The sequence below is a fragment of the Protopterus annectens genome, chromosome 4.part1 (genome assembly GCF_019279795.1).
Source record: "Protopterus annectens isolate FY-2018-M chromosome 4.part1, PAN1.0, whole genome shotgun sequence".
Taxonomy (NCBI): Eukaryota; Metazoa; Chordata; order Ceratodontiformes; family Protopteridae; genus Protopterus; species Protopterus annectens.
In genome coordinates this window covers 623,462,107-623,484,558 of record NC_056734.1, presented here as the reverse complement: position 1 = coordinate 623,484,558, position 22,452 = coordinate 623,462,107, and the positions used below count along the sequence as shown (strand labels likewise).

Genomic DNA, 22,452 nt, shown 5'->3' with positions numbered 1-22,452 from the left:
AAAAGCGTGTTTTTTTTTTTTTTTTTTTTTTTGGCACTAGTCAAACACACTCCACTGTTCAACAGAACTAGACAGTAAGGTACAACTTGAAAGATCCCTTAGAAAAACAGCACCTTACTTCCAGGGTCTTGTCATCTGAACCAGTTTTCAGTTTCATGTCACCAGTGTTAAAGTAGATAACCAGCTTTTCTAGCATAAAAAATATCACAGTTTTGTCACAAGAATGTAGACTAGCAATAGGAAGTAAAGTTCTCCTATTTCAGCAAGAATATGGCCTCTCTTATTATTGCCAAAGCCTCAAAGAAAAAACAGTCCTCTCTGCAAACCCTGTCCAATGAAATCTGTAGATCTGAAGTAGTTAACTATACTTATACAGATTTGGCGTGTTTGCTGTTTTTACGTCCTGTTTTCCGCTTGTCTGGTGGTGGATCTATTAAAACCCAAGGAATTTAACAAGTTTTCCTGTTTGGTTCCTTTTGTTACGCTTACAAGTTTTTGGTTCGTATTTTTTGGATTTCGTTGTAACTTCATTTGATCATCAACCTGTGGGTTTCGGATCTGAGCCAGCAGCTTACCAAGCTAAAGATCTGAGCTCCAAGCTCCTCCCCCTTACTACACTGCAACCTCCTTCCAATCCTCTGGTCTCGTTTGCCGTGGCTTCGCCAAGACGGTATCTTTGAGCTCCAGGCAGGTAAAGTGGGATTTTTCATCAAACTTTAGCTGTGCGCTGTTAGTCTGTGTGTGTTGGTAGTTAGTTTTTTCCCCTGATTAACCCTCGGGTTACCGTAAAAAAAAAAAAAAAAGTTTAAAGTTGAAAACTTTTTTCCCCTAGTGTAGGCTTCCCCTTCCCGCTCTTGGTGTGTATGTGCGTGCATTTGGCTAGAATTAGCCTTGATTAGTGTAGGGTGCCTATGTCGGAGTCCCAAAAGCTGACCTTTTCTAAATGCACAGAGTGTGGCCATAAGCTGTCTCCGGCCGATGGTCACACTCTGTGCTTGGTTTGTTTAGGGGTTCCCCACCTTTCTTCGAACTGCAAGATTTGTGCAGCCTTCAACCCTTGGGCCCTGCGGGATTGCAGGACCAAGCCGAGTCTGGCTGGTCTTCTTACAGCAGAACCAACTTCTTCTTCAGGCACGGCTGTGGCTGTACAAACTTCTGGCCCTCCTCCCCTGTCTGGGACTCCCATTCCCACTTCAAAACAGGGCAATAGAGAGGCCAGGAAGGAGAAGCATAAAGAGAAGGATAGAGAAAGAGAAAAGGAGAGAGAGACAAGGAAAGGGGTCGCAAGAGATGAGCGGACTCAGATCCGTTGCCCCCCCCATCTTCCCCTCAGCTCCATTCTCCAAGATTCTTGCTGGAGGAGGAGGCTTGGCTCGCTTCGATGTCGTCCTCGCATCAGCCCTCCCGGCCAGTGTCTGTGGCGTCCTCCAGATCCATGAGGAGCCGATCTGAAGCTGACATGGACCGGATGATGAGAAGTTTCTTACAGGCTCAATTGCAGATGTGAGTGTTGCTGGCTCCCCCTCCCGCCGGAGTGGGGAGTTCTGCTCTGATGTTCGCCCAGATAGCTCGTTCTCCGATCCATCCCCGGGTTTCAGAGTCTCTGGATCCAAGGAGCCCCAGAGTCAGGGGGTTGGCACCGCTGGTTCCTCCAACCTCAATGCCGGCCGTGCCCTCGAGTCTGTCTGTTCCTGTGTTGGATCCGTGCTCTCGGTGCCAAGATCTGGACATCTGATCTGTGGTGGTGAGTGTGTCTTCGGCCCCGTTGTGGTCGGGGCATACCATCCCTCTGTGTCCGACTGTTCCGTGCTCTGCTTCGATTCTCTCATCGGTCTGAGGGGCGCAATGCTTCTTGTCCCACCAGTTTCAGGAAAGCCGGTTCCCTTTCGGCCTTAGTTGTGGAGAGGGTACTCTCAGGAGGATCGAGACCCCTCACTCTTTCTTCTTTCCGTCCCTCCTCCCTCGCAGTTGAGTATGTCTTCTGTCATCCAGTACTCCCAGGGACAGCCTGTGTCTGATACGCCCCAGACGGTTCCCCTTGAGTAATACAAAACTGTTTGTGAGCCCTCCCCTGAGAGCCCCCCCGAGGAGGTCCCTCGTAAATGCCAGTGCAAGATGAGGCACATGGACTCCCCCAAGTCCCTCACTGGGGATACTGACTTGGAGGAAGGGGAAGGCTCCCGCAGATTGCCCCCCTCCCCGAAGATAATGGAAATTCTCCGCCAGAGGGGAGGCTGGTCTGCCCAAAAGCCTTCCTCGGATGAGTCTATATTTCTGGGGGCGTTTGACACAGGCCCATCTACCTCTTGGGTATGTCCCCCCCTTGGCTGATTCTCTGGTGGATCTCATTACCACCAGAGCTTGAAAGGAACTGGACATTGTAGAGCCAATACCAAAACGGCCAGATAAACTGTTGAGCCCTCCTACTGACAAGCCCGCTTGGAGTAAGGGTTCCCCAGTTGATGCCATGGTGACAGCGGTGGCCACCAAAAAGGAACTGGCCCAGGAACGTTCTTTGGTCCAGCCTCCGGACAAGGAGTCTAGGGCGATGGATCGTCTTGGAAAGCTGACGTTTGCTTCAGCTAAGTTTGCCATAAGGGCACTGAACTGTATGGCCCATGTGATTAGACTTCAGCGCGACCTTGTGAAAGAGTACATGGAGTCTCCCCCGGAGTCCATTTTGGCCAAGGATAAATAGTAATTCTCAGCTCGTATGGCCACTCTCTTAAGTCGGTTACAAATACATCCATGCGTTTACTCTCACGCCACTGAGGGAGCTGCTAGGGCAGCCGGGTCCAGTATTGCCATGGGGCATCATGCGTAGCACCAGCTTTGCGATTTTTTGGAACCTTTCAAGGCATCCTTCGCAAATGCCCCTTTGACGGTTCGACCCAGTTCAGGAAGACCATCCGAGACACGCTAGTCCAGAGTGAGAAGGACGGGAAGACACTGTCAGCTGTCGGGATCCGCTTCTCCAACCCTCAAAGTGCCTTCTCCAGGAACCAACGAGGGCAAAAGAAGTTGTGGTTCCGGACATCTCAGCATTCCTGGAATGCTCCAGACTCCTTTTCTCCTAGAGACAGAGGGGGAGAAGGGGGACGCTGGCCCAGAGGCATAGGGGGACCGAAGAACTGTGGGTCATGGGAACCTTTTTTGGATTGACCCGCACAGCAGCCCTGACTGCTCCACTCTGGAGGCAGTCGGGGGGGGGGGGGTTCGAGGCACCTAGCTCAATGGGAGTCCATAACATCAGATCGCTAGGTGCTTCGAATAATAATCGTAGGTTATTCCATTCCCTTCATAAACAGTCCCCTATCCATAAGGCGTCTCCCGGACGTCCCACCCGCTCAAAGGGAGGCGGCAGCTTTGGAAATAGAAAAGCTGCTAGGCAAAAGAGCAATCCAGCTGGTACCCCCAGACCAGTCCGGATCAGGCATCTATTCCAGGTTCTTTTTGGTGCCAAAAAAGATGGGGGACTTGAGGCCGATTCTCTACCTATCCACGATGAACCTGTCCATTGCCAAGGAGAAGTTCCAGATGGTCACATTACAATCCATCCTGCCGTTCTTGCTGGAGGAAGACTGGATGTGCTCGGTAGATCTCAAGGATGCGTACTACCATATCCTGATGGACAGGCGATCCAGGAGGTTCCTCCACTTTCGGCTAGGAACCAGTCCCTACCAGTTCAGGGTCCTACCCTTCGGTCTCACCCCAGCCCCCAGGGTGTTTACCAAGGTTATGGCAGTTGTGGCCCACCTGAGGCTTCAGGGCATTCAGATCTTCCCGTACCTGGATGATTGTCTCCTCACCACCCCCACCAGGCATCAACTTGTGCTATCCAGAAATTTCTTTGTTCAGTTGTTGAACATGCTGGGTATTACAATAAACCTCACAAAGTCCTCTCTTCAGCCTGGTCAGATTCTGGACTTCATAGGGGCAGGAATAGATTCTCTTCAGGCCAGGATATTTTTGACCTCAGACAGACTTCGGAACCTGACCCTTCATGTCTTGTCACTTCTTCAGACTCCTTCACCCCCAGCAGAGTTAGTCCTGAGAGAATAAATCTGGTTCCTTGTGCACATCTGCATATGAGAGTGTTACAGTGAACGTTACAAGTTCAGTGGTCTCTGTTATATCAGCCCCTAGACTTCCCGATTCCTCTAAGCAAAGTGTGCAAAGCTTCTCTCATGTGGTGGCTTCAATCCCAGGATCTGCGAGAAGGATGCCCCCTTTGTTATGCCTCCACCCCAAGCCATGGTGACCACGGACGCCTCCCATCTAGGATGGGGGGGGCATTGCTCGGGCAGGACTGTCCGAGGCACATGGACCCCAAACGAGAACATTCTGCTTAATCTCTGTTCTGGAGATGAGAACAGTCCTTTTAGAGTTGTAGGCCCTTCATGCTTCTCTTCCTCTGGGAACTGTTGCGATTCAGTCAGACAAAATGTCAGTGGTCTAGTATATCAACAAATGAGGGGGAACCAGGTCGTATCCACTTGTTCGAGAGGCCGTGAGAGTGTGGGAATGGGCGGTCTCCACCAACCGTTTTCTGATAGCAACGCACATCCTGGGTCGGTCCAACATTTTGGCAGACAAACTGAGCAGGACTGTCCTTTTGCCTTATGAGTGGTCTCTGTACCCTTATGTAGCGGAACAGATCTTCCTCAAGTGGGGTCAGCCTTGCTGTGATCTCTTCGCATTGCCGTCCAACATGAAGTGCAGCAAGTTTTTTGCTCTGATTCCCCTGGGGGGGGGGTAACCCCCAGAGACGCTCTTGTCCATGCTTGGCCACCTGGTCTTCTTTATACGTACCCCCTGCTTCCTCTCATGACAAAATTCTTACAGAAAACTTGATGGTTGGGGAGCAGGATAATCCTCATAGCCCCATTCTGGCTTCTTCAGATTTGGTTTCCTTGCCTACGGTCTCATCTAGTAACTCCGCCCTGGATATTGGATCCCATTCCGGATCTCATTTGTCATCCCTCGGGAATTCCTCCACCGAATCTGGACAGCCTCAAGCTTACTGCTTGGTTGCTCCAGTTCCATTAATTGCCAGGACTCCCAGTCTCTTTTCCCCCGTTAAGTCCATTTTGGTAGCGGCACACAAGTCCTCTACCAGGAAGGTGTACCGTAGTAAATAGAAGCATTTTTCCATTTGGGCTTCTCAGAGAAATTTGGATCCCTTTACCACTCCTGTTCCAGCGGTGTTAGATTTTTTTTTTCTCTCTCAAATTTTCCATCAGGGGGCCAGCTCTTCCACAGTATAAGTCCAGCTGGTGGCTATATCCCATTTTCATGTAGGAGAAAATTCAGGTTCTCTAGCTACTGCCAGAATTTGTAAGACCTTTATCAAATTACTGAGACCTCCTATTAAACATCTTTCTCCTCCGTGGGATTTGACCTTGGTTCTTCAGGCCTTAGTTGTGCCTCCATTTGAACCTGCAGCATCAGTTGATTTGAAGTCCTTGTCATGGAAGACAGCTTTCCTGGTGGCTATCACTTCAGCCAGAAGTGTGTCGGAGCTTCAGGCTTTATGTATGAAACCCCCATATCTGTTTTTTCATGAGGATAGGGTGTCTCTCAGGACTAACCCTTCTTTCCTTCATAAAGTTGCTTCAGAGTCAAATATTAATTTCCCAGTATTTTTCCCCTAACTTTCAAAATAAAGGGGAATACAAACTTCATTTGCTGGACGTTCACAGACAGTTATGCTTTTACTGACATAGGTCTAAACCCTTCCGTAAGTCTGATCAGCCTTTTGTTTCCTGTGCTAAACCTTTTTTGGGGAAACCAGTTTAAGGTGACTCTTGCTAGATGGATTTTGCTTTGTATTTTACAGGCATACAAGGAACATAGATTACTGGAAGCAGACAGGGTTCATGCTTATTCTACTTGTTTTATGGCTACTTCTGCTGCATTCTGGTCCAGAGTTTCCTTGGATGACATTTGTTCAGCAGCTCCTTGGGCTTCCTCTCACACTTTTATTGCTCATTATAAGCTGGATATGGTGTCTAGCAGAAGGTCTTCTTTTGTTTCTGCAGTGCTCTGGATTATCCTTCCTTAAGGGCCTCCCAAGATTTTTGGTAGCTGGGGACTCTGTCCCACAGGTTGATGATCAAATGAAGTTAACTACATCAGATAAAGAAGTTATGTACTCACCATAACGTTCCATCTGAGTAGTTGGACTTCATTTGTCAACAACCTTCCCTCCCTCCTTCCCCCTGACCTTGGTGGTTTATGTCTTTGTTTTGGGCTCAGTGTCCTGGGACTGGTGAGCTTAGTTTGTTTTCTGGTCAGGTTTTTGCCTCTTAGGTTGTTGTGTGTCACGCAGTGGGTGGCAAATTCGATCTGAGGATTGGAAGGAGGTTGCAGTGTAGTATGGGTAAGGGGGTGGAGCTTGGAACTCAGATCTTTAGCTAGGTAAGCTGCCGGCTCGGATCCGAGACCCACAGGTTGCTGACAAATGAAGTCTAACTGCTCAGATGGAACGTTATGGTGAGTACATAACTTTTTTATTCGTCACATTAGTCCTCCAAAGATAATGCCACCATGCAGTCCTAATCAAAGAAAAAGCTCTTGTATTAAGACTTTCATTTTCGTTGATAGACTGTCTTGAAGAACCACATCATGCAATCCTAGATCAGTTTCCCTGTCTCCAGCTTACAAAACTCCACTCCACCAGCAACTGCTTCTTAGTAATAATGCACTATATATTTTTATCTCACTTTCCACCACTTCCGCACTCTCTCAGCACCTACCTTGCTTTGTTGTACTTCACCGTGTGTTCTACTTCTCCTTCATCATCCACCTTACTGATACTGCAGCCCGCATTAACCTGCAATAACTCTGCAAGTAGAATTGTATATACCTTGATAGTAGATGGATTGCTGTGTTAAGCAGACTTTTTTACTACATTATGACTCCCACTATGTTAGATCAACTGCTGCAATGTTATAATGTTTTTGAATGCTTAATGTGTTTGCCTTCTTCATTTGTCTGTAAACTACAGCTTTGTCTACTCTTATTTTGTACTCACTTTTTTGGGCTGAACCTGAAAGTGGTCCCACCTGCATCAGTGTTTTACCCTGGTCAGCAAATGGTAAGTGATAAATTGTTGACATGTTACATATGCTGAGCAGGTTGCAGCCTTGCTGTGTGCATCCCATCCTACACTTTCACCTGCTATGGCAAATTTCAGCAGTACTGCTGTGCTTGGGTCTAGCCAGGGGGTTTGTCCTTTTACACAACCCCTACCTGGAAGGCGAGCTGGTCTCTGACTACTCAGTCACACCCCACATCTATCCTACCCAACCTCCAATGGACCTTGCCCCTGGAGAGGGAGATGAATACCACACATGTTAAAATTACAGATAAAAGCTGTCCCTGTTTGTTAATGGGCCTGAAAGTGTTCACATTTTGTCTGCAACAGTGTGTAGTAGGATCGAATGTAGTGTATTTGTTTACACAAATGGCAAAAGTGTTTCTACTCTATTGACTGGAGCTTACAATTAGATGTTTTTTTTTAATTAAGTGAAAACAGAAAAAAACAGCAAGTGCTAACAGAAATTTGTGGATTGAGTAATAACAGAAGTGCTGAAGGAACACAAGTATTAGAGTGCTGTTGATACTTGCTATGATTGGAAGAATTCCCAATTTAATGGGATCTTTGACTGTATGGCTATACTTTCAGAATACATTTATTATATAGGTTGCTTTACTGATGGTTGCAAAGTGATATAATTGCATTTTGTTAGTTTAATGCATGTTAAATTTGTTTTTTATGATTTTCTCCTTCCAGACGTGGTTTAAATCCACCTCACAGAGTAAAGTCCATTTCTATGACCACCTTCACACAGCAGGAAATAGAATTTCTTCAGAAACATGGAAATGAGGTAGGTACATTACAGCTGACAGCTCACTGGAATTGCTGTAACTGAAATATTCAGCTATAAGATCTATTTGTGTTTTAGTACTTGACAGCTTGTGCATACAGTTTAAATGTCCTAAAAAACAGGAAATGGATTATGCCATTGAGTTGAGGTTCATTGGCTCATTTCCTGTTTCCTCACCCAGAAAGTGACTAAAACTTCCTTTTGTTACAGTGAATGTTTAAATACGTATTATAAATAGAGTGTTTGGGAAGTACGCAATAATTTCTTCATGTGTGTGTTGCTGTCATTGTTGCTGGCATTTAATGAAAGTAATTGGACAATATAAAGTAAAATGTTGCTTTATGTCTTCAATGGTGGTTTTACTCTTCATTGCTATATACTGTAAAGAATAATTAGCCAATAGTGATCAAATAATTTTAAGTAGTTCTGGGACAGTCACTTAAAACCCAAACAAAGTATTTAATGTCTTTAAAAAGCAGCACAGGACCAGAGCGAAGCAGAGCACTCAAGTATATCAAAAGGACCTTTATTAAAACACAAGTAGACTGCAGGTCAGATTAGCGCTTTCACTCAAATGAGCGTCATCAGATCACAAAGACCAAGACCCATAAACCTCTTATATATACACACACATAAAAGGAGTGATCAGCACTGCCCTATCACATACAGCTCTCAATCAACATATCAATTATAATAATAATTATAAATGCATATGAGGTGTAAAGCTATATATAAAAGAGTCATATATGCATGATCATAATGCAAAAAACATATAACTAATATGCATAAAAATACATATGTGTGCTAAAATACTTATAAAAAGTGAATTCAAAACCACAAATATATACTAAAATACACATATCTAGACACTATAATTTAATGTTCCTATGCTGATTTTTCAGCCATCAGAAGTATTATTACTAAACATTGGCCAATTCTTTGTACTGATGAAACCATTAAGAAGGTAGTAGGAATGAAGCCTCAATTCCTTTTTAGGAATAAACTTAATTTAAGAAGGATGCTTTATTACTCCAGGAAACCAGGACAACATTTTAACCCTGCACATACTAAATCATGTGGGCATTGTAGATATTGTTCTTTCATTGACACGAATACCTGCTTTTTACATCCAGACTTGCATATTATGTTTAATACACAGGTAGATGCTGATTGTAACACTTCTAACATAGTATACTTGGCGGTTTGCCAAGTTTGTACCGCCTTCTATGTTGGCAAAACGAATCGCCAGTTTAAGGAAAGGATTCGTGAACACATTTATCATATGAGGAAGGAATCACCACACAATGCTCTAGCCAAGCATGCTATGCAGCTTGGAAGTGAACACAATTTTTTATTTAGAGTTCTTGAGATTGTCACCCCCAATATTCGAGGAGGTGACATTAAGAATCATACTGAGAGCAGAGAGAGCAAATGGATCATTAGACTGAGGGCGGATAGAGGCTCTGGTTTAAATGAGAGAGCCTCGATTAAACCAGTACTTAGGAAGCGTAGGAACATTAAATTATAGTGTCTAGATATGTGTATTTTAGTATATATTTGTGGTTTTGAATTCACTTTTTATAAGTATTTTAGCATACATATGTATTTTTATGCATATTAGTTATGTTTTTTGCATTATGATCATGCATATATGTCTCTTTTTTATATATAGCTTTACACCTCATATGCATTTATAATTATTATTATAACTGATATGTTGATTGAGAGCTGTATGTGATAGGGCAGTGCTGATCACTCCTTTTATGTGTGTGTATATATAAGAGGTTTATGGGTCTTGGTCTTTGTGATCTGATGAAGCTCATTTGAGTGAAAGCGCTAATCTGACCTGCAGTCTACTTGTGTTTTAATAAAGTTCCTTTTGATATACTTGAGTGCTCTGCTTCGCTCTGGTCCTGTGCTGCTTTTTAAAGATCTTATTTTGTTCTTCTTTTGGACCTAAGCGTTTGTCTGGATCATTGGCGGGATCTTTTGTTTATTTATTTAAATAAATAAATTATTATTAAATTTATTTATTTAAGTATTTAATGTGTTTTATGTGCTTTCTTTTTGTTTTCAGAAAAGGGTTAAATAATTGGATTCCTGTTTCTTGGGGGCATAACAGGACAGTATGTCTGCTTAGTTCAGTACAAAGGTAGAATATTGCTAAATGGAGAGCTTCATTCAGCTTCAGTAGTACAGTTTTAGAGTTGAAGATTTGTCTGTGTTTGCATCAGGTACCTTAAGGTATACGCTCACTGATGCAGTTTGAATGAGCACAGAACTGATATTGGGCAGGTATGGTTTCATGCTTAATATTGGACAGGTACGGTTTCATGCCTCTCTAGCTAAATGGCAGTTATTGTAAAGTAGGGGTAGGGTTTATATCGAGTGCTGATACATTGTTTATCGGATTTGTGCCGGAACTTAGTATCCTCCAAGGTGGATTTTTTTTTAACTTTTTGAATGTATAATATCCAGAACTGCTATGCTTCATACAGTTTATAGTGCAATATTCTTTTGTATGAAGTTGTCTGTCTGACTTAAAGCTTGTCAACCAAATCTCTCTCCCTTTATTACAGTTAAAGCATGTGGGCTTAAAGAACTTACTACTACAGTATATTCTCCCCGTAAACATATGCAAGATGGGCATGGATAAAATTTAGGTCACTAAAAAGTTACTCAGTGAAGACATGCCCAAGAAGATTGTGACCAAAAATTTCATTGCCTACTGATGACACATTGGATCACTTACTTGGCACACTTTGTATTTTGTTTTTCCAAAATTGTTTATTTTTATCTCACAGAAACTCCTGTTTTTTTTTCTGGATTCACCATTGTATCGTCAGTAACAAGCACAAAAGTCCATCTTTGTTTCCTTCATTATTTAGTCATACACAATGCACATTTCACATCTGTGACAACTTTGTAAGGAGATAACAATTTTGCAGTCTGTTTAGAGTTTTTATGACGGCACATTGATACATTATTGGAGAATTTGAAGAACATTTGTCTTGCAGCAGTTAAAGTGGTGGTTGCATTAGAGATCTTCTTCCATGAAATATTGCACAAGGAAAAAATGACCTGCTTGACCATGATAGCGAGAGAGAAAAATAGTATTGTTTTTTTTCCTTTTTACTGCTTATGTAAGAGCTTTATTCTTGGCTTTGTGTTTTCTGTGTAGAGGGTAAATGTTTTCCCTGCATCTGTATTTTTTTTCTGGTTGTTACATTTTCTGCCTGTTTCCCAAATACAAGCTGTAATCAAATGGACAGGCCTCTGAATTGCCTACAGATGTGTATGTCATGTGTTGTTTGTGTGCATGTTTGTATCTCCAGATAGACTGAAGTCCTGTCTGGGATTAGTTTACAGCCTTGCATCCATTAAGTGCCAGAAAAAGCTTCCACATCTCAGAATTTGATAAAGTGGGTAAACCAAAAATGAGTGAATTTTCAGACTTCTTTAGAATGCTACTTATAGCAGTAGTGGATAAAGGGAACATGGACCAGTAGATGAACAAAATGGTGTTGAGTTCTTGCATTCCAGACTTAAGCATTCTAAGTAAACTACCCCTTAAAAGTACTGAAATGCCTTTTTTCCATTTCCTAGTAAAAGTAAAAAAAAGATCGACAACATGGCTTTAAGCAGACTCGATTGCCTTCTGAAAGTTTCAGTATGAAAACGGACATTTTACATTAAATTGTATCAAAATCTGTTCATAAATTTATGCTAGGTTTGACAGACTCTCTCTGTATGAGGCTGTAGATTTTGTAGATATGGTGATCTGTGTCTTTGAGTAGGCCAGTTAGCAGGTTGCTTTGACTGTAGAGTAGGTTAGTATTAACACAGCATACCTGAGGAGTATGCATTCTTTACAGTGCACTGCATAACGAAACAGGAAAAGATGTAGTTTTGTCTCTGTAGTCTGCTGGTTAGGATTCATAAGTTATCTACCTGTTGCTGTCCCCTGCCCTGTGGTTTCACAACCCCACTGCCCATTTAGGCAGTCTTTTTCAGGGGTCTCCAACTGTCTCTGTGCAAAGAGCATTCTCAGGGTCAGTTTAAAGTGAGTACCTTTCATCTGTATGTGATGGGTCTCCTCTTTTCTGCGTCTTAATCTTCCCTTGTAATGTCTTGTGTTTCTCTAGTATCTATTTTCACTTTTGTTTGAGGAATACAAGTTCAGCATTTCCTTGATATTTTCAAACTGCCTTGTCCTCCTTCCCCCTTAGCACTTCTACAAGATGCCTATATTCCTTTTAAGGGTTTTCTCCAATCTAACTCTTTGGTATAAGGCTTTAAACAAGAAGCATCCTGACTAAATTATCACTTAAATCATAGGCAGTCATACATTTATATAAATGAAAAAAAAAATATTTTCACTTGCAAACATTATACATTACTTATCTTCTGTACAGTAATTGTCAGTCAAACATTACATAGCTCAATCAGTTCCTGCCTTCCCTGAAACCTCATTCCTCCTCCAAAACATTATTTTGCATGTAGTGTTCCCACAGTTCCCACCTTTTCTTCATAATTTGCTCCTCTTTTCAAAAGATCCCACTTCCAGTTATTTTATCCCTGTTACTGTATTTACTACTTTTAGTACAGTGGTTTAGAGTTTGATTTCCATTTTTTAGTAATTGCTGTTTTGGCAATCACCCGAATTAAACTCAACATGGTCTTAACATGTCTAGGCAGATGTTCTTCGTGTTTCACTGTTGCAGTCATTATGTTTGGGTAATCCTGCTGGCAGGTTGCCCTCAGTTGGCCTGAATTCCAAGGTCCTGGGTCCTGCATCGGCTGCTGTCGCCACTTCCCTGACGTCAGGTCGTCAGGGGTATAAAAGATGTGGCAGACGCCATTTTCTTTAGTCTTTCTTGCCGCGTGGTGCCCGAAGCAGAAGCAGTTCACAAGTGCCGGTCGGCCGACTCCTGAGATTTTCGTGTTCGAGTTTCAGATCCGAAGTCTTCAATAAAGCTAAGTACCCCGTTGGGGAAACTTTTTTCTTGCTCCAGACCGTTGTCAGAAAAAGTTAATAATTGTATTTGTTGTGGAAAGCAAATACCTCATAAGGACTTTCATTCTTACTGTATTCCTTGCCTAGGCCCTGATCACAACATTGCTGGTTGTCTGTTTTGTGCTAGATTTAACCAACGCACTATTAAGCGTCGGTATGATTTTGCTTTAAACTATTTTGGATGCCGGTTTAATTATCCAGAAATGTCATCGGATAGCCATCCGACTACCGGAGTTCACAAAAAATGCAAGGAAAAGGAGAGAGATAGACAACTGAGGCCCAAAACTGGCGACGAAGCTTCTTCTAAGCCAGTCGCCAGTTCGCCGGTTCTCCGTGAGGTGCTTTCGCAGCCCCTGATGCCCACTACTTTAGAGTCGCAGGCCGCTGCCAACTCACACTTGGAGTCGGCCATGCCGCTGGAAACCCAAGGTATTGGAGCCTTGGATACTATTCCTTCAGATGGGTCCGGAGCCGCTGAGCAGGCACCGGCTTCTGAGGGTGTATTCAGACCTAAACATCTTTACATTAAACCAACCTCAGCTTCAAAGGCAAAGAGTAAAGCACATTCTAAAGCAAAGAAACAAACTCAAGAGCCACTTGGACAGGCCTCTACGCCCAAAAAACAGATGCTCAAAATGGCCGAAGACTTAATTTCCTTGATCAGGGGTTCCCATCCCTGATAAGAGGCCTAGGCAAGAGACTGACTATGAATCTTCAGATCAGGTTTCTATTTCCTCTGATCAGGAATATTATATTCCCCCTGTGAGGATTCTGATGCTGAAGAATCTATACCTTCAGCTTCTCCTCCAGAGGACTATTCTTTTGGGGAAACCTTGCATACCATGAGGGAGCATTCCCACTGGGAGAGCCAAGATTTTTCAGAATCTAAAAAGAGGCTCCGGGATTTCCTTTTACTACCTCAGCACATTCCACCTGTGTTAGATATTGTAGATGATGCGTTTTCAGAGTCTAGTCTTACCCCTGACTCCTTACCTCCAGCTCCTGTTAAGCCTGATATTACAGGGTTCCTGACTCTCATAAATTCCTTTTTAAAAACCCTGCTGCAGACCCAGAAACTATTTCACAGGGGTCCCAAAGGAGTTAAGGCTTCTGCTGCAAAAAACCCTACCCCCTCTGACAGAGATTCTAGGGCACTGGATAGATGGGGAAAAAGGTTTACACATCTGCTACCTTGGCTATAAGGGCCTTAAACTGTCAGTTTCATATGCTCAAATATCAGCAACATGTCATGGCATTGTTTAAACAGAAAATGTTATTAAACTCTGAATGTGCAGAAAACAAGGAAATGCAGAATTTATTGCATGCAGCTGAACAAGTTGGAACGCATACTTTGCAATGTGGTTTTGATTCTTTGGAGGCCTCCTGCAGGGCCACAGTTACGGGTTCTGTAATTAGGAGGCATGCTTGGTTAAAGGAACAAAATCTGCCTGATCATGTCAAAGTTAAATTATTAGATGCACCTTTACAGCATGATACTTTCTTGATACTTTGGTGTTAAAGCAGAGGAGGTGTTAAAGAAAATGGAGGACAAAGCTAAATATATGCAAACTGTGAAAGATTTTTTACAAGTACAGCCACCTAGGTTTAGTAGTCACTGGCCTACAAAGAATTGGTCCTTTCCTGTGTTAGACAGACCTCAAAGGGGCAGATCCAGATGCCCTAGAGGCAGATCCCAGGCGCAAGGTTCCTGCAGGTCAAAGCAGTGGGGTGCTTCTACCTCCAAAGTTGGAGAAGACAAATCACAACCATACAGGAAACAGTCCCAATGACTTCCCCCTGCCTGCACCAAGCACTTATCTGCTGGCAGCACCCTTAGGGGGAAAATTATCATTTTATTCTCAAAATTGGCACATTATAACCCAGGCCAAGTGAGTTCTAAATATCGTGTCACAAGGGTACATGTTCCATTTCCATACCCTGTCAGAGGCAAACAGCTGGCCAGATTCTGCCAAAAAATCAATGGCCAGAGGCACAAAAACATCCCTCATGGACATGGGGACCATTCAACAAGTACTAGAGCAAGAGCAGGGACAAGGATTTTACTCAAGACTGTTCTTGGTACCCAGAAAGGACAAGACCTGGAGACCAATACTGGACTTATCTATTCTGAACACATTCCTGGATATTCCAGAATTCAAGATGATGACTTTGCAGTAGCTTCTACCCATGCTGGGCAAGAACGCTTGGCTGGTGACTCTAGACCTAAAAGAGGCATACCTGCATGTCCCAGTCAGACAATTATGCAGAAGATGCCACAGATTCAAGGCTGGCTCAATGCATTATCAATTCTCTGCACTGCCGTTTGGCTTATCTACTGCATCCAGGGTCTTTACAAAGTCCCTGGCACCAGTAATTGCATTCTGCAGACAAAGAGGAATACAAATATATCCTTACTTGGATGACTGTTTAATTCAAGCAGAGAACAAGGACATTCTTCTACAGCGTGTGATGTTTGTGAAAAGACTTTCTAACATGCCTAGGGTACACAGTCAACGAAAAGAAATCAAAACTAGTACCCTCTCAAGAGATAATATTCCTGGGTGCAAGCTTAAATACAACTGCCCAGATGGCTTAGCTCACTCCAGACAAACAAAGGCAACTGACTACCTATTTCAAAATGTTGGCAATAAAGGCCCAGTTATCTGCAAGAAAAATTCTGCAGGCTTTGGGCTTCATGGCATCCTACTAATTCCATAAGCAAGACTGCATATGAGGAAACTTCAATGGTACATAAAAAGTGTTTGGACTCAACATTGCCACAGCCTGGAAACAGTGATTACTCTCATTCCCTGCCTACAACAGGAGTTTCGATGGTGGGCAAAGGCTTGTCACCAAAACAAGGGACAGCCATTCACATTACCCCCCAGCCAGGCAGACACTAACAACGGATGCATCAGATTATGCCTGGGGGGGGGGCCACATGGTAGGAAGATGCGTTCAAGGCACATGGTCCTCAACCCAAATGTATCTACATATCAGTCTAAAAGAGATGCTAGCTATTCAGAATGCCCTGACAGCCTTCAAGGACCTGCTTCATCCGGGACAACTACGGATAAAGGCAGACAACACCATGGTCATGTGGTTTATAAACAAGCGGGGGGGGGCACACATTCTTACCCCTTTTGCAGACTAGCCATGACTTTGTGGGACACAGCATTAGCTTACCAAGTACATCTGCGGGCACAATTCTTGCCAGGAAGGAAAAATACTCTGGCAGTCTAACTAAGCAGAAACCTCATGGATCCCACGAGTGGCAGCTGGATCCACAAGTCTTCAGCATGATAACAAGGAAATGGGGATATCCGGACATAGATCTGTTTGCCTCCCCTCACAACTACCAACTAAAAAGATTCTGCACAAGGAGTTATCACAGACAAGCATGGAAAGTGGACACCCTATCTTTCAGCTGGAAAAACCTATCAGTATATGCCTTTCCTCCACTGTCTCTCCTCCCCAAAATACTCCTAAAGGTTCGACAGGAGAAGCCAAAAATGGTACTGATTGCCCCAGACTGGCCCCGCCAGTACTGGTTTTCAATCCTAAAGAATTTGTCTCAATGCCCAGCTTGGACCTTACCTCAAATGCCTCATCTACTGTCCCAGCAAAACAATCAGATCCTGCACAGCCAACTCAGTACTTTAAACCTGGCAGCATGGTGGATAAATATAGCCATACAAACGCACCTCTCAGTAAAGCTGTGATGGATGTCATTTTGGAGGCCAGAAGGCCTAGTACTGGAAAATCTTATGCTGGAAAATGGAAGAGATTCTGTGCTTGGAACCAGGCACAAGGAACTGATACAGCTGTGCCATATATTCCTCAGATTTTGCAATACTTAACGAGATGCTGGACAAAGGCCTATCTTTTTCATCTATTAAAGTTCATGCCTCTGCCATTTCGGCTGATTACAATACAGAGCCACCAATCTTTTCTCATCCCTCATTAAAACAGTACCTCAGAGGAGCCAAACATTTAAGGCCTCCAGGGAGATCACCAATGCCTGCATGGGACCTCAACTATGTCTTGGAAAAACTCACCCTGCCTCCTTTTGAGCCAGCTGCTACTGCTGATATAAAGTTTTTATCTTGGAAAACAGCTCTGCTCCTTGCAATAACTTCTGCAAGATGAGTTTCAGAGCTACAGGCACTCATGGCTGTGGAACATTTTATTATTTTTTATCCAGGGGGCAAACCCAACATTTATGCCTAAGGTGGTGTCCAGTGTGGCAAACTATTCATCTGCCAACTTTTTATCCAAATCCACAGAACAAAGGGGAAAGAATTCTGCATTCTTTGGACGTACACAGACAGCTTAGATTGTACTTGGACAGAACCAAAGTTTTTAGAAAGACAAAGCAATTACTAGTGGCATATGCTGCAGGATCACAAGGAAAGGCTATCTCAAAGCAGACTATTTAAGTGGATAGACCACTGCATTCGTTTCTGCTACTTACACCATGGCAAGCCAGTGCCTAAGGGCATTAGGCCACATTCAAACAGAGCTGCAGCCACTTCAGCAGCCTTTCTCATGGGAGTACCAACCAAGGACATTTTAGAGGCTGCTACTTGGAGTTCAGTGCACACCTTTACAAGGCACTATCATCTACCACTCTACTCTAAATCCAGGGCAGGCTTTGCCACTGCAGTTCTGCAGGGCCTCATAGCCGCTCATAATGCTGTTTAGCTCCAGCCTCCCATCCATAGCTTTGGGTCTCTACCCAAATGTACAGTGAAACACGAAGAACGTAGTACAGTTGTGTACACTTACCATAAATGTAGATGTTTGAGTGTATTCACTGTTGCAGTCCAGGTTACCCACCCACCCCCCCCCTTTCTTCTGATGGAACCTATCTTTCCTTCTCTGATTTATACAACCTATGTGGTGTATTTGCTTGTAGATGACGGTAAAGTTTATATTGGTTCATGTATTTATATATATATAAGGGGGCACCTGACATTTGGGGCAAGAAAAACTAAAGAAAGTGGCGTCGGCAGCATCTTTTATACACCTGATGACCTGACGTCAGGGAAGGGGTGACAGCAGCCGATGCAGGACCCAGGACTTTGGAATTCAGGCCGACTGAGGGCTACCTGCCAGCAGGATTACCCAAATGTAATGACTGCAACAGTGAATACACTCGAACATCTACATTTATGGTACGTGTACACAACTGTACTTTGCCATTCTGTATCACAGCTCAAACATACTTTCGTTAGTTACAACGATTTGCTCACCCAGTATTTCTGACAGCATAGTCTGCAGAGAATTTTTAAAGCCTGCTAACTCATTACAGTCCTAAAGTGTGTTCCCAGTTACCTTTTTCTTCCCCATCAGACCTCCAACATTTGCAATCTGCCTTATTGTTTATTTATTTGCATTTGTTTACCAGGGTAGTCCACTAGGCCAGAATGAGCCCATTCTCAGTGGAGGCCCGGGGAGAAAAGCTCCACACTGAGAAGCAAAGTATATAATAGTACATAGTACATATAGTATAATATAAAACAGTATACAAACGGTGTACAACTAGATACAATACAGTATAATACAATGGAAAACTTGATCATAGTATATATAGTATAGTACACGTACAGTATGTAACATAGAATACATTCTGAGAAACCTGTAGTATTTCAAACTTGATCATAGCAACTAAGTGATGCAATGGATCAACAATATGATATTGTTTGCAAGGCAAGCATGCAGTTGATAATAAGCAGAACATGGAGTGAAATCTGGTCAAGATGTTAGATGAGGCTGTCTAGGCTGAAAGTTTAGAGAGAATAATTGCTAGTTGAAGTATAGTAGAATTAAGATAGTAGGTTAACCATATGGGTAGCTTAGGATGTTCTTCGTGTTTCACTGTTGCAGTCATTACATTTGGGTTATCTGCTTGCAGTAGCCCTCAGTCGGCCTGATTAACAAAGTCTTGGGTACTGCGTCGGTTGCTGTCCCTTCTTCCATGACGTCGGGTCTTCAGGGGTATAAAACATGCAGCTGACGCCATTACATCAGTCTTTTTTGCCGTGCGGTGCCTGAAGCAGAAGCAGTTTGCAAGTGCCAGTCGGTCGACTCCTGAAAGTTTCATTTTCAAGTTTCAGAACTGAAGTCTTCAACTAAAGCTAAGTACCTTGTTGGGGAAACTTTTTCTTGCTCCTTACCGATGTCAGTAAAAGTTAATAATTGCATTACTTGTGGAAAGCAAATACCTCACAAAGTTTTTCATTCATACTGTATTCCTTCCCTAGGCCCTGACCATAGCATGCCTTGCTGTCGGTTTTGTGCTTTATTTAAACAGTGCACTATCCATCGTCAGTATATTTTCGCTTCTAAATATTTTGGTTCTCTGTTTAATTATTCAGAAATGTCATCTGTTAGCCTTCCAACTACCGGGATTTTGAAAAAACGCAGAGAGAGAGACAGGCCGCCGAGGTCCAAAGTTGCTGACGACACCTCTCCTAAGCCAGTCGCCAGTTAGCCGGTACTCAGTGAGATGTTTTCGCAGCACCTGATACCCGCTGCTTCTGACTTGCAGGCCTCTACTGAGACCCATTCGGAGTCCAGTATGCCGCGAGATGCTTCAACTGTGGAACCTGTGGATGTCTCCACCTTGGATGGGTCCGGTGCCACTGTGCAGGCACCGGCTTCTGAGGGTGTATTCAGGCCTATGGACTTGCATATTAAACCGACGCCTTCTTCTTCTTTTAGGCCAAAATCTCGAACCATGCCTACGAAACCGACAACCAGGCTGCATGCTCAGGCCTCTATGCCTAAAAAACAAATTATAAGAATGGCTGAAGATCTTATAACTCTAATCAAGGGAAGCCAACCTCCCCTTCTAAGAGACCTAGGACTGAAGTTATTTATGAATCTTCTGAACAGGATTCTGATTTTTATGATTCTTCTGATCTGGATTTGCCCTTATCTACTTGTGAGGATTCTGATGCAGAGGACTCTATTCCCTCTGCTTCCCCACCAGAGGATTTTTCTTTTGGTGAAACCTTACATACTCTACGGGAGCATTTCCACTGGGAAAGCCAGGATTTTTCTGATTCAAAATGGAGGCTTAGGGATGTGTTACTCTTGCCTCAGCATCGGCCTTTAGCTGTACTTCCTGTACTAGACATTGTTGATGATGCTTTCTCTGAATCTAGTTTGGCCCCTGATTCTTTGCCTCCTGCTCCCAGAAAACTTGACAGATATTACAGGGTTCCTGACTCTCACAAGTTCCTTTTTAAAAATCCTATTGCGGATTCAGAGACTATTTCACAGGGACCCAAAAGCATTAGGGCTTCTACTGCTAAAAATCCTACCCCCTCCGATAGAGACTCCAGGGTGCTGGATAGATGTGGTCAGATGTGGTCAGAAAGTTTACACTTCTGCAACCTTGGCCATTAGGGCTTTAAACTGCCAGTTTCGTATGTTAAAGTATCAACAACATGTTATTGGATTGGTTAAACAGAAAATGATAATTCCTGACTGCGCTGAAAATAAAGAATTACAGGATTTAATGCATTCTGCTGAACAGGCTGGAAAACATACTTTACAATGTGGATTTGATTCATTAGAGGCTGTTGTTACTGGGTCTGTGCTCAGAAGGCATGCTTAGCTTAAGGAGCAATCTTTGCCAGATCATGTTAAAGCTAAATTGTTGGATGCTCCCTTAAATCAGGACTGCCTGTTTGGCAACAAGGCTGAGGAAGTTCTTAAAAAGATGGAAGATAAAAGCTAAATCTATGCAGACTGTTAAAGATTTCCTACAGTCTCAGCCCCCTAGATTTAGTAGGCACTGGCCCTCTCAAAATTGGTCCTTTCCAGCCCCCACCAGGTCTTCTCGAGCCAAACCCAGACACAGGAGAAACCCCAGGTTTCAGTCACAAGGGACATGCAAGACTAGGCAGTGGGAGGTTTTTGCACCCAAACCTGGGAACAGCAACCCCCCCCCATGGAAAACCGTCTCAATGACTTGCTTTTAAGACTTCCAAGCACTTCCCCAACTGAATGCTCCTTTAGGCGGAAAGATTGGTCTGCAGGCCAAAAACTGGGAACTCATTACCCAGGACAAATGGATTAAATAGTGTCCCAAGGATACAGATTTCATTTCCACATGTTACCAACTCCAACCGGGTGGCCAGATCTACCCACAAATCAGAAAAGGCAATACATGGCTTCCTATCCTGGACCTTTTCTGGTGATTCCAAAATTCAAAATGCTGACTCTTCAGCTGCTTCCTGTGCTAGGCAAGGATGCATGGTTTGCAGCACTAGACTTAAAAGAAGCATACCTGCACATCCCTATCAGGGAGTCTTGTAGAGCATACCTACGCTTCAAAGCAGGCTATATGCACTATCAGATGTTCATCGTGTTTCACTGTTGCAGTCATTACAATTGGGTTATCCTTCTGGCAGGCTACCCGCAGTCAGCCTGAGTTCCAAAGTATAGGTCCGGCGTCTGTTGTTGTCGCCTCCTCCCTGACGTCAGTGCGCCAGGTGTATAAAAGATGCAGCCAACGCCATTTTCTTCAGTCTTTCTTGCTGTGCGGTGCCCAAAGCAAAAGCAGTTCACAAGTGCCGGTCGGTCGACTCCTGAGATTTTCATATTCGAATTTCAGATCCGAAGCCTTCATTAAAGCTAAGTACCCCATTGGGGAAACTTTTTTCTTGCTCCAGACCGATGTCAGAAAAAGTTAATAATTGTATTTCTTGTTTGAAGCAAATACATCATAAGGATTTTCATTCTTACTGTATTCCTTGCCTAGGCCCTGACCACGACGTTGCTAGTTGTCGGTTTTGTGCTAGATTTAACCAACGCAGTATTAAGCGTCGGTACAATTTTGCATTTCATTATTTTGGCAGAAGATTTAACTATATAATGCCGTCGGAGCAACCGACTACCGGAGTTTATAAAAAGCGCAAAGAAAAGGACAGGCATCCGAGGTCCAAAACTGACGACGAGGCTTCTGCTAGGCCTGTCGTTGTTTCTCAGTGAGGCGCTTTCGCAGCCCCTGACACCCACTGCCTCAGAGCCACAGGCCACTTCCGACTCCCACGTGGAGCCGACTAGGCCGCTGGAAACTCAAGGTATTGGACACTCTGAAACTATTCCCTCAGATGGGTCCAGAGCCGCTGAGCAGGCATCGGCTTCTGAGGGTGTTTTCAGGCCTACACAGTTATATGTAAAACCAACTTCAGCTTCAAAGGCAGACTAAAGCAGCTCTAAAGACAAAGAAACAAGTACAGCATTCTCCTGGACAGGCCTCCATGCCTAAAAAAACAGATGCTTAAAATGGCCGAAGACCTAATTACTTTGATCAGGTGTTCTCATTCCCCTCCTGATAAGAGGCCTAGGCAAGAGATAGAATATGCATCTTCAGATCAGGTTTCCATTTCCTCTGATTCCTCTTCTGACTAGGAATATTCTCTTCCTCCCTATGAAGATTCTGATGCTGAAGAATCTATTCCTTCAGCCTCTCCTCCTGAGGATTATTCTTTTGGGGAAACACTGCATACTATGAGGGAGCATTTC

General features: G+C 43.6%; 1 protein-coding gene across 11 annotated transcripts in view; it reads left to right on the top strand.

The window, feature by feature from the left end:
- Positions 1-22,452, top strand: part of AGFG1 (ArfGAP with FG repeats 1) — a 1,878,478-nt gene that overhangs the window by 428,142 nt on the left and 1,427,884 nt on the right. For all 11 annotated transcript variants that reach the window (XM_044070432.1, XM_044070431.1, XM_044070430.1 and 8 more), the window contains exon 2: positions 7,799-7,892. In XM_044070432.1, coding sequence (XP_043926367.1) covers positions 7,799-7,892 — 94 coding nt within the window. The remainder of the gene's footprint in view (positions 1-7,798; positions 7,893-22,452) is intronic.